General features: G+C 35.4%; 1 protein-coding gene across 4 annotated transcripts in view; it reads right to left on the bottom strand.

Moving 5' to 3' along the window:
• The window catches only part of clstn1 (calsyntenin 1), a 45,528-nt gene extending 44,370 nt beyond the window's left edge, over window positions 1-1,158 (bottom strand). For 3 of the 4 annotated variants that reach the window (XM_082144877.1, XM_082144879.1, XM_082144878.1), the window contains exon 1: window positions 876-1,158. In XM_082144877.1, coding sequence (XP_082001003.1) covers window positions 876-939 — 64 coding nt within the window. In that variant the 5' untranslated portion in view covers window positions 940-1,158. The remainder of the gene's footprint in view (window positions 1-875) is intronic. The other variant, XM_082144880.1, reaches the window with a different exon arrangement.
• Window positions 1,159-13,742: the final 12,584 nt, after the last annotated feature.

Below are 13,742 nucleotides of genomic sequence, written 5' to 3'. Positions count from 1 at the left end.
AAATGGTCAATTTTTTTCATAAGATCCGCATGTTAAAGTTCAACTTCACAGCAAAATCGCACTCGTATCTTTAAAAATAATGAACCAGGTAACTGCAAGGCAGGATATTTCTGGAAAGGCAGCGTTTCACAAGTAAAGCAAATGTTTCGCACATCAAGCCGTGTCATTGCTGTAATGTCTGCTCGTGCACCTGCAGCGATGTCCTTCAGTCATATTTAGCTGCGCGTGAGCCATTTGAAAGATGAATTTTTAAAATTAGACCACATAGTATTTCACAAAGGATCTGCAATGCGGACACACTATCGGATTGGTAACGTTATATATATAACCGTACAAATCACAAACAACTTGTTATCGGATAAAATGCCGCAAACCGCCTTAGGGAATGTGGTCAAAATCAAGCACACAGATTTGATTTGCAAGCAATATGCTCTGATTATGATGATATAACGTTACACAAACAGCTGTAGGCTGAAGTCTTCTTGGCCACGGGGTGTTGGCACAAAATATGATTGTTTTAAAGGATTGACACTCAAAAATAGCTGTCAAGTGAAGCGGAACCGTAAGGGAGAGTTTACATTTCACAACTGACAGGCCACGACAATTATTTCATGACATCTTTTCTTTTCATAACGGAAAATTAGAGTAGAGATTGATTTTTAATAAGCAACGATGTACGGACGCAACATCCACACTGTGATATTGAGCGATTATTTCAGATCATTGTCAAGAAACCTTGACCGAGGATCCTCACAGGAAGACTGATAACCTTTAAAATTATTTTAATTATGGTAAATGTAGCAAATAATATTTTCAAAGAGATAAGTTACACTTTAACATTTTAATTATGATTATAAATAGGTGTTGAATCTTACCTTTGGCTGCCTCCACCGCGCATAATAGTCCTAAAAGCAGACCGACTGCCCCACGGATCCGCATCCCGTCTTCGTAATAAAACAGCGAACGATTTAAAAAATGTTATTCTATCTCCTCACGCTGGATAAAATCTGATTCAGCTCGGTGTTGCAAAAATATCCAGAAGATGTATATCTCGGATTAGTGCGGTAGTTTTAAGATGGCTGCCGCCACCGCCGTTCAGCTCTCTTCTCTTTCAATCACGGTTCGTAGAGCTCTCTCTCTCTCTCTCTCTCTCTCTCTCTCTCTCTCTCTCTCTCTCGCTCTCCGCTGCTGCATCCAACGGGAGCGGTGACGGGCTGACGTCACGACTGTTATTGTGGGAGTGCGGGCCGCCCGCTTTGCCCTTTGCATCAAGACAGGGAGAGGGTGTGGATTAGTCAAAAAGATGCGGTGCGTGTTTGTAAGTGTAAAGCACAATGTTCTCCAATACTGCTTAATCGCCCGTGATTATTATGGTTTAGTGTCAATGATTGAGTTAGCTTGTATGAGGGTGTCAACTTGATAAATTATATTATATTATCATAGTGTTTTCTGTAGGATAATTTTATACCAAGATGGGATGTTTTAGTGATAATGACACATAAATAGGCCTACACGTTGTCAAATGTGAAGTTGTAGACCTATGTGAGATATTGTTAGCTAGTTTCTAGCTAATCTTGTACCAGAGAAATCTCATATGAAGGCAGCATTACTGTATTTGACCAAGCTTTTGCTAGTTTTTGTTAGTTAACAGCATGGTGAAGTTCAGGCACAGGATAAACCTATAAAATGATTGCCATTCACAAGTCTGCAAGGAAACATGTTTTGTTTGGGGGGGAAATTGTTAGGGAATCAAAATAGCATTGGGAAGATGACAAAAATAGCAATGTTCGCTCAAAATAAAGTGGTACAATTATTTATTATTCACACCCATGCTGACTTAATTGTGCTGTTGTGTATTATCTTTAAAAAATGGTGAGTATAACAGGAACGATCCAGCTACCCTGTTTATCTGAATTGAGTTAGTTGAATGTGTTATTCAGAAGACATTACAAGATTTTGAAGAATAGAACATGATGGATGGTAGATAACAAATATTTTAATAAAGCTATTTATTTAGTAATTATTTAAAAAGCTTAAATCAGCTGACAGAGGCTGAATTTCTTCTGTTTGTTGAGATCTTTGATGGAACTTATTGTTATATCACAAGTACATTGGAAACCTTGATTGTTTTTCCTCCCTACGAGTGAGGTACAGCATGCTTTTTTAATCCAATCATTTCGGTATGAAAATTAGAAATGCGTTTTGAGTTCCTTTTTTTTTTTTTTTTTTGAAGGATGTTTAAAAAAAACATTGAATCTCCGCACACAGAGAAAAGGCAGACAGAAGGTGGGGGATGGAGAAGTCTGGGAATGGATTGTCTCAAATAAGAGGTACGAGGTCAGATTTCTTTGAGGAGGAAGTTATGGTTATTGATGCTTCCACAGAAGCTGATGGCTATACATTTTATATTTATACACTCTAAACAAAAATGGTGCTAAATAGCACTAAAAGTGGTTCATTGGCTTGTAATCATAGGGGAACCACTTTAAGTGCCATATAGCACCTACCTTTGTCAAATGGTGCTATGTAGAACCATAAGAGGTGCCATATAGCACATTAACCACCCCAAAGAACTGCTAAAGAACCGCTGAAGAACCAAACTGGGCTTAACAGGTTCTTTAAATGGTAGTGGTGCTATATAGCACCTTAACCACCGCAAAGAACCCCTGAAGAACCATTTTTTTTTAGTGTGTACTTATTATAGTTATTTTATGATATTATGTCAGTGTGATTGCTTAAATGGCATTCTCACATTATGAATTATGAGCATTTCAGGATGCAGCATCCCTCTATTATTATATACTGACTGCAACTCTTAAGTTTACTTATTTAATTTCTAAATGGAATAAAACATGAATAATTTAAATTAAATAAAAGAATAACTCATATACTCTTTGACAACATAAAGCCTTTAGTTGGTCTCTTAAATAAATTCAACAACCCATATATATATATATATATATATATATGCAAACAATGTAAATGTTCATTCAACACATCCTAAACATGTTAAGAATCAAGTGTTCATAAATGCAAAATAAGACAGGGAACAAAGGGCACAGGGCTTGATACCTTTGTACTTCCTGAAACACATTCTGATGAAGGAAGAAGATTGAAATCATCAAGAGAAAGTGAAAGACGTTGATTAGCATGAGTCATCGCCAGGCCTAGAATCTGTTCAGTGTTCGTTCAATAGATATTTTGCTAACTTGATTGTGATTCACTCCTCAAATAAGCAAAAAAAAAACATTTTGCATCTCGAGAGACGTACACACAAAATAACAGTTTTGCAAAATTAAAAGGAAAGAACAGTCTCTTTTTTGGGTAGTGGGATATAATGAGACATTTCTTCCCGATATTTGGAGTTCATGAAATTAGCTGTTTGCTTGCCGAGCCCACCTGTGGCTGTGTTCATGGTGATCTGTTTTTTTCCCCTTTTGTTTGTTTTTTTCCCATCTCTCTCTCTCTCTCTCTCTGTCATTTCATCAGTGAGTCATCCCACATGAGAGTACAAGGAAACACAGCACTTCTCATGCAACGTTTCAAGACTTCAAAAAACATCAAAGACACCATACTCAGACTGAAATCACTCAATTCTCCAAACTTGATTTAGCATCCCTGCCTCAAAGTGAGCAAGAACTTGAAGTCTCCATCTCCTCAGGTTAAGCCTTCCCTTCAGAGAAAATGGGATTTAGAACTAGAGTTTATCACTTCAGTAAAGAGTGATGATACCACTGCTCTTCTTTTATACCAAGCTTCAGCCTCTATCTTTATTTCCTTGTTTCCAATAGTAACAGACTGCAGAATAGGCAGTCATGGTCTGAGCTCTTTTGTGATTGAGGACGTTTGTAAAAAAAAAAAAAAAAAAAAAAAAACATGCATTGCTAACAGAATACAGGTATACTATTTTACATTAACACAATGTTAAAGCTGTCAAGATGCACCAGACGACTGATTTAAAGTGCTTTGAAATGTACAAAGGCAGCTGTCTTACTTACGAAGTGACCTTTGGATGTTGTCCAGTCTCACTGTAAGTGAGATAAATAAATCGAATAAACAGAGTTGCTATCAGTTGACCTTTACATCAGGATGATAATTGACAGCACCATATCCAACCCTTTTTTCTTTCTTTTTTTTAGGGTAAAAAAACAACCCATAAAGATCATCTCTCACCTGGAACTGTACAGAAAATCTGAAGTCTTTGTAAATCTTAAATGCTATGGTACTTGTCATCTTGTTGGTTCAACCATGACAAGATTTCAGTCCTTGTATGTCCAGCCAATTCGTCACTCCCTCAGTCTCTTTCAATCTTTATTTTTCAATCCAAATTCAGCTTAACAGTTGATGGTGAGGCCATTTTTACCTATAAGCCTTAATATAACCACAATTTCAAGTCTTATGTTGCACGAGCCATTGGTGCACACATTATTCCAAAGAGAAATAAATTGTCTTCACATTTCACAAAATTCACTTTGAAAAGACTTTCCTTTTCATCTCCAAGTTTTGTCTCATTAAAAATCCTCTTTCAGCAATTCATGTTGGCTTATGAAATATGATGTGAAATACAGTTTATGTTTAAGTGTTAATTCATATTAATGCACTACCATTCAAAAGTTTGGGGTCAGTAAGATCTTTTTTAAGACTAATAATTATATTCCACAAAAAATGCAAAAAAATATGAAGCAGTACAATTGTTTTCAACATGAATAATAATATAAAAAATAACTCTTGAGCATCAAATCACCATATTATGATTTCTAAAGGATCATGTGAAAATTCAGCTTTGCATCAATAAATTACATTTTAAACGATATTAAAATAGAAAACAGTTAGTTTCTTGATGAGCAAGAGAGACTTCAAAAACATTTTTTAAATTCTTACCGACCCCAAACTTGTTAACAGTATAGTGTATATGTTATAATCTCTAAATATATGAATGCAAATATATAGGGTAAATCTATATCTGACCATCTTGTGTCTCCTCTTTATCAATGTTGAAACTAGTTTTCCACAAACCTAGCACTTACATAAGTTGCAGTTATTATGAAAGTTCCATTGGTCTAATTGGAAGTAGTTATTCCCTCTCTTTTGCGAACGCAAAATGCATTATTGTCAGTGCTGTCCTGTATTCTCTTTCTTTATACTGTTTCAAATTCTCTTTTGTGCAATAATTCTCTATGGAATATTATAATAGAGGCACCATTTTCCTCCCTAACTCTAGACTTTCTTTGTTTTTGAAATCCAGTGTGAGAGTATGTTTGTTCTTGAATCTGCCCTGATTTTGAATCCACAAAAGAGGAGAAAGACTCAGTTGTGGGTGTCTTTAAAACTAGCTTTGAGACATGAAAACAGATAACAGTACCCCGCAGAAAGTGTTCGTGGATAATAGGCTTTCAGCTCTCAGCCTCTTGTGTGTGGTCGCCAACAAAGGAGAGAGGAAGAACTGGAGTGAGACTTCTCAAATAACACATTAAAAAAGATTGATGCACTGGTTCAGTAGGGACAAACAAATGTTCACACCTCTGAAGTTTTGACAGTAACATTTCCCTCCTGAATATTTTAGCTGTAGTCTGTCATTTTGTTATTTTCTAGTATTAGTTTGACTGACCGTATGAATCGAAATGCAAAAAGATATTGGTGCTTAAACCGAGTCCATATTGTGGTAGATTCATGTCATTCTTTGTGGCTTTGCCTCAATTCTATTTCATGCATATTAAACAGAGGGTATTCATGATTCGTTCATTCCAATCTTCACACTAAATGCAAATCAACTGTCTGTACTGCAGCACAAGGTCATTTACTCCTTAAAGGAACAGATCACTCAAAAATAAAAATTGCATCAAAATAATATCAACGTCCAATTTGTGAATGAATCAGAACTTGTCATTGAATTGGTTGATCCAGTTCACTAAACTGGTCTGAACGATCGATTCACAGTCCAGAATTGAGGTACTGTATAATGAATGATCTCAATGACTCAAAGAACTCAACAACACAATGACTTGTTAGCACCAGTTATCAGCTCACTGGAGGTGAAGATTAACCTTAAATCTTGGTCTGTTTCTCCCATAAAACTCAAATAAAATAAAATTATATGGACCAATTTTATGAAGGTTCTTTTGTGACCTTGTGTTCTTTTGTTTCTAAGCTTTGGCCCCTACGTATATATTGTGATTGCATGGAAAAGCAGTCTTTAAAACATCTCCGTTTGTGCATGCAAGAAAGAAAGTCATACGGTTTTGAAACGATATAAAGGTAAGTAAATGATGATAGAATTTTCATTTTTGGGTGAACTATCCCTTTGAGAGCATAACCTTCAGCATCTTATTTTCCCGTAAGCTTCCCTAGCTGAGACAGCAGAGATTAAAATATATATATACACTGCCGTTCACAATATTACTGTTTTTTTGTTTTTTGTTTTTTATCAAATAAATGCAGCCTTGGAGAGCACTTCTTTTAAAAAAATATATAGTATTCCAACCTTTCGAACAGCAGTGTATAGGCTATATATATACACACAAATAATTGATTGCTGATTTAAACCATCATGCTCAAATAGGCCTATATCATATTTTAGGTTAGCATTTCAAAGGTTTTGTTGCAGCTCTTCTTGTACAAACATGTCACACTCTCACAACCTGCGAGACAGAGCTGTCAGAGGCCTGTCAATTATTGAGATCTTCTCTTCTGAGGTGTTGCTACTCTGCTGTGAAGAACATTTTCATCTGTTGCCTGGCAGAGGTGTCCTCAGAGACAAGACAGAGTGCGTCAGAGTCAAACTGAACTGAAGAGAGGAGCTGTAGTCTTAAAACCACAAGGTCTTATTAGGACAAATCTCAATGTCTTGTGCTTAAATCTGGGGAAAAAAGAGATTCTTTCCCTGGAGAAAAGTCTAACTGGAATATGACCTACATTAGACCTGCTCTAATATCTTGTAATGTGCTCTGACTTGTTATTATGCGAAGAACATCCACCACTACTCAGTCAATTTAACGATGTGGTGAGGTCCAAAATGGCTGACATTACTTTTAAACATATCTCTATTTTGCATTCTTTTAAAATTGAATGATTTTTTTTTTCAATTGAAAATTATATCGCATCAGCATTGTGAGTGAAAATTTGAACTGACAAATTATAATATGAATTTCTTCACCGTAGCCTATTAAATGTAGCTAGCAGTTTGTCTTGAAATCTGAACACTCCAAGTTTAATCTTATCTTATTTAGATTTCATTCCGTTCCGTTCCTTTAATGCAGTGTTGCCAAGTCTGTGGCTTAAGCTTTCCCACGGAATTGGACTACTTTTACACTGTTGTTTGTTTAGTCCACGTTTATTTTTAGTCCCCCGCCCCCGGAACGCGATAGGGCTATTTGGGCTGGTTTTGTTGTGCAAACCTGGCATTTGTTCTTGCACGTGCATTTTCAGCATGTGCTGATAACACTGAAATACAACACACACAGCGCGAACAGCGAAGTTACGATTCTCAAACAAACGAATAAATGCGATCAAATGTTCCATTTCAATAGGAACCCACGCGATCGGGAATTTTGCATCAGGGCGAAACATTCCACGAAGATTTTATAACAGGTTCAAGTTTGTCACGCAAATGTGCAGAAATTTACTTTTGTGTGAGCTGTGCTTCATACTTTGCTACTACACTCTTGTCAATAGCAAATGGACCGTTTCTGCCGCCACAATTTGTGGCCGCACATTTAGGAGCCAGTTCTTTTTAGCTAAACAAAAATGTCTCTAAGGTGTTTACCTAGGGGTTCCCAATCCTGCTCCTGCCGATCGACTGTCCTGCACAGTTCATCTCCAACGCTAATCAAACACACCTGAAGCAACCAATTAAGGTCTTCAGGATCACTTGAAAATTAAAGGCAGGTGTGTTTGATTAGGGTTGGAGATGAACTGTGCAGGACAGTCGATCGGCAGGAGCAGGATTGGGCACCCCTAGGCCTACAGATAACTTTTCTGGAAAGCTGTTTTGAATTCCTGAAACGTACTCCTAACGAACTTCGTTTTGGCCTGATTTTGTACGAAATTGTCACATCGGTTCGTTCTTCAAATTCGCTTAGATTTTTTAACAAATCAAAATCAGTGAAGTATGATTGGTGAACTCACCTTAAAAAACAAAGTTGCTGCCTTACATTTTGTACAATCAACTTAGATGTTTAAGTAATTTCAACTTAAATTTCATTAAACTGACTTAAAACATTTTTATTTTTTATTTTTACATTGATTAACTTATTTAGATGAGTTAAAGCAAAGTAAAAACATATTTTGTTGTAACTTATTTATCATATAATTTTTACAGTGTAATAACTCTCATGAGCTGGTTCTTTTTCTTATTGAATTAAATACAGCACAGTTAAACCTGATTGTTGACCGAATGACTATTATGAGCAGTTCTTTTTATTCAATAGAACCAAGAATGAACCAGAAACACTAAGAGAATAGTCAAATTCCTTAAAATTCCCATCTCTAATTTTATTAGTTTTGTGCAGACTGCAGGTGGGAATTTCCTTATAAGCATTTGATGAGTGCAGACTGCTTATAAAGAGAACTGACTACTGAGTTTAAAGACAATGATCTCTGACCCCCACAAAAGTGATATGTTGACATGCCATATCATGCCCTTGAAGTAAAAGCCCCCTTCATTCCCTTCTGTCTCACAACAGAGAGCGATAATGTCTCCGCCTTCACATACTCTCACACACACACACACACACACACACACACACACACACAGACACCCATCACTCACCTGCATACGACCGTCCCAAGAGACAGTGATGTTAAGCCCTTAACGGGTTGGAGCCCATTACTGCAACTGCAGCTCTGCAAGGGTCACTGCAACTCTGGAATGAAACCTGCACAAACCAGAAACACACAGAATGATACCAGAACATTTGCACAAAACTACAGTACACACTTACAGTCTTAAATTTAGAGCGCATTTCTGAGTTAAGTGAATTTTGAATGCAACTTCCAAAAATGTTTAAATAGCATTTGTCTAAAATGCCGTGGCAGAAATAATCAATTTAAACATTTAAATTTGGTCATTTGCAGATTCTGTCACATTGTCCATCTAATATGCTGATCAAGAAACATTTCTTATTATTATAAATTTTTATTCAGGATTCTTTGATGAATAGGAAATTCAAAAAGATCTTCTATAAATCTTTTGCAACCACTTTTGATCAATTTAAAGTGTCCTTGCTGAATACAAGTAGGCCTATTAATTTCTTTTTTTTTAACTCACAAAAATCATATCTGACCCCAAACCTTTGAACAGTTGTGTATATGAAATCTGTTCAGTGTCTCAATTGCTCATTTTAGCAGTCAGATAAAATGAAGAGCAAATGCTTTTCAGATGTTTTTATTGAGAAAACCCCTATAATGAGTCTTATATAGTGTTTCTTAAGAGATTTCAATATTATATATAAACAATATCACAAAGTGTTTCAGCTGTGCCAAGTCTGAAATCAAAAGTCACCCCCATGTAACTTTTTCCCCTACACTGAAAAAAACAATAAGTAACATTTACTAAATTTTTCTTTGGCAAGTTTTTGCACGAATATTTTTTAAGTAAATTTCATTATGGAATTAAGTAAACTCTACTTAATTAAGTTAAGTGAAAGTATAAGAAAATAAGTAATTTTAACTTGGCTAGTAAAAGGTTGAGTAATATTTATTTAGTTGAAGTCTCCTTTGCAATACATTTCACTTAAAACAATACAATATTGAATTAAGTATATGCTTTACTTAAAAATACTTAAGTGATTAATACAATAGATATTGTGTAAGACAGCATATCTACATACCAAAAGTTAAACGTCATGTGAACGCAGAGACCTCAATACTTGGTAGACAATACACAATGACGGTAACATTTGATGGCTCGTTTTTGTGTTTGAATGTGTAATTTTGAGTAGAAAATGAACTCCAAATGGCACAAAATGGCACTTTACTAATCCTATAACAACAAAAGCAATGATGAAACAGTGTAAATACAGTTTGAAAACAGTGAAAAATCAACCTCATTAATTATTCAAGGCCCAGTGCATGATGGGAACACCAGTATCAGAAAAGTTGAGTAATTTTACTTAATTTTATAACGTTGATATTTACGCTTTCATTTCTACACGCTTGAATTGAGTACTAATATAGAATTTACTTAATTTTTTTTAACTCTTGCCTGAACTAACTTTTTCATGTAAATTACATTGTTTTTTTCTGTAGTATTTACTTTACCACAAAATCATTTTTATCAGTGTACCACGGAATACAAAGGAATTGTCATCAAAATATCAAAGCTTCTCTTTTTAATACAACAAAAATAATAATGCAAAGTTCAGATTTTAAATAAAAACTGCACCGATAGACTTATATGACCAATATTTGCTCTTTTATAAAAATCTACAGGAAATCTATGAGAAAAGCTGCTGTCCAGACACAGGAACTTGTGGATATACACCTCTGCATCTTTAGGGGTGGCTGGATTTGTTACAGTTTCCTGTGGAAGCAATATGGGGCTTCTCCCTGATGGCTAGCAAACCGTAATAAAACTGAAGTAAGATTTATCCAGGGTTTTATCAGTAAAGATGGTCACAGTATAATCGGGTGAGATCCTCAGTTCAGCCTCTAGACATATCAGCTGCAAGCCTGAACACCCACTGAAAGATTTGGCTCTGTTAAAAAGCTTCACAGTGATACAAAAAGACCAGTTTCTTCTTCAAAGACTTTCATGCAGACTCTGGTTGCTTTGAAGAGGAAGAATAATATTAATATCTCTAATAACTATTGGGTGGAGAGGTGAAAACAGAGAGACTAATTAATTTCTGCTAACCAAGCAGAAAGGGTTAGAAAATGTAAACAAAATAAAAATTTACAAAATTATATACTACCATTTTAAATTTTGGGCTTGGTAATATGTGTTAAAGGGGTGGTTGATTATGATTTCACTTTTCTAACTTAAGTTATTGTGTAATGTTGCTGTTCTAGCATAAACAACATCTGCAAAGTTACAATGCTCAAAGTTCAAAGCAAAGGGAGATATTTGCTTTTAAAGAAATCGCTTTTTAAGGATTACAACAAACGGCTGGTAGGGACTACTAGAACATTCCTCCCGGGTTAGTGACATCACCAACCCTAAAATTTACATGAACCCCGCCCCGGAACACGATTTATAGATTATCAAGACAGAATATGCTAATCAATGACTAGAAGATAACTACACATAAGCTACATAAATTCATCAACTAACCATTCAGAAACGTCCTGTTGCATTCTACATGATGTCACTTCTTCTTGAGTCTCTCCATCATTGTCTGAATACCGGTTTGAACATAAAAGGCTAAAAGTTTTTGAAATTTTCAGTGCATGTCTGTGCGAGTGCAATCTGTTGAAGCTCTGCGCCCTGTGCCGGGAGCAGCAGCTCATTTGCATTTAAAGGAACAGACTCAAAACGGTGGGTTTTTGCTCACCCTCAAAAATTGACAATATTAACAAGCTATATAAAAATATTTTGAGCTGAAACTTCACATACACACTCTGGGGACATCAAATATAAATTTTACATCTTGTGAAAAGGGCATTATACCACCCCTTTAATGTTTAAAGTTTCTTATGCTCACCAAAGCTGCTTTTATTTAATAAAAAATACAGTACAATTTTTTATATTGTGAAATATTATTGGATTTTAAATAGATTTTTGTCTAATTTTAAATTTTTTATATATTTTAAAATGTATTTTATTCCTGTGATGCAAAGCTGAATTTTCAGCATCATTACTCCAGTCTTTAGTGTCACATGATCCTTCAGAAATCATTCTAATGTACTGATCTATACTGCTCAAGAAACATTTCTTATATATTATCAATGCTGAAAACAGTTGTGATGCCTATTTTTGTGGAAATCTTGATAAATGTTCATTCAGGATTCTTTAATGAATATAAAGTTCAAAAGAAATAGAAACATTTTGCAACATTATAAAGATATTTATTTTCACTTTGATCAATTTAATTGCACACTTGCTGAATAAAAGTATTAATTAAAGAATTAAAAATATTTCTGACCCCAAACTTTTAAATGGTAGTCTAACCTCTTCAGTCTCTAAATTGCTCCTCTTATAGTGAGATGAAATGGAGAGCAAATGGCGAGTCTTAAGTGCTTTTCAGATGTTTTTACTGAGAAAAGCCCTAGTAATGAGTCTCATTTATCGTTTCTGTAGAGATCTCAAGAATATCAGAAACTGTTTCAGCTGTGCCAAGTCTGCAATCAAAAGCCAGAGATTAAATATGAACTCCAACTAAAAAATTTCATTTTGATTAAAAATTAAACATAATTGAGGTTTCCATTAAGTCTCCAGACAAAATAGCATCACTGAAAATGTTCCTCTTTAAGAGAGTAAGGAATAGATCACATCCTCAGATATTTTATTTATTATATTTTATTTGATCAGATTTGATTGTTTGTTTATTTGATTTTTAGATGACTATATCTCACTATCTGTCATATATCATATAGTCTAGTTTTCAACATTATAAAAAAAAGCACAGCAAATAAGAACATTGTGTTCCATGTGTCACCATCCACACATGCCCAATAAACCCCATCTTATCTGACACACACACACACACACACACACACACACACACACACACACACACACACACACACACACACACACACACACACACACACACACACACACACACACACACACACACACACACACACACAAACAATGAGCTCCTCGTATAGCTCACACACAACAGTTCAGGCACTCTATGTGACCTTTCAATTATTGATCCTCTCCAGCACCCGTAGTTCCTCTCTCCCACTGGCCGCATATTAAATTCCTGGCTCTCGCATACCTGCAGCATCAGCAGAATAAACGGGGGTGATTCATCTGAGGCTGTCAGCACAGCGCAGGGTGAGAGGATATTTCCCTAGCTAAAAAACAGAAACATTATAGCTCACACTGAAGAGCAGCAGAGATGTGCTCATGTCAAAGTCATTCTCTCGGATTCACATCCAGACAGCGAGACCGAACTACTGCCTGTGCTTCATCATTTACATTACAGCCTTAGATTGTTTTAGTAAAATTAACAGATTTCCTTTTTTTTTTTACATTTTGAAAAAGTATGATAATGTAAACAGGGACAATCGGATTTACAAGGGATTTATGACAATCCCTAAGGGATATTTTTAATTTAAACTAAATGAATATATATATAAACGTATATATATTTTACTTATTAGACTTATTTTATCTCAACTAGTTTCCAATAAATTATTATAAAATCACACAAAAGTCTTCTTATATTCATTTTATTATAATCTGTATTATCACTATACATTCTGATGTCATTCCTACACCCACAGGAAACTATTAGTGCATTTCCTATTTGGATCTTCCAATACTCACCATAAATAGTCTGCTCTAATAAAAATGTCATCATTTCCAATTCCCTTATTCCCACTGTCACACCACCACAGAGTGAACAGACCTGTCCAGAATAGCCCAGTCTCAAAAAGTCTCCAGTTGCACTCTTGTACCAAGCACAGAAGTATTTTGGGAATCTGCTGTAGGATAAGATGAGAACAGCTGCTGGTTAATTTTAAGTTTAGTGTCTGTGGATCTGGGAACTATGAAAAATGATTCACAATCCAATGGTGGTACACAGCAGTATAGAATAGCATAGCATAACATACCAGTTTCAAAATGATCCCAT

The sequence above is a fragment of the Leuciscus leuciscus genome, assembly GCF_965113295.1.
Source record: "Leuciscus leuciscus genome assembly, chromosome: 18".
Classification (NCBI taxonomy): domain Eukaryota; kingdom Metazoa; phylum Chordata; class Actinopteri; order Cypriniformes; family Leuciscidae; genus Leuciscus; species Leuciscus leuciscus.
Note: the sequence above shows the minus strand (reverse complement) of the source record. Positions and strands in the feature narration are given on the sequence as shown.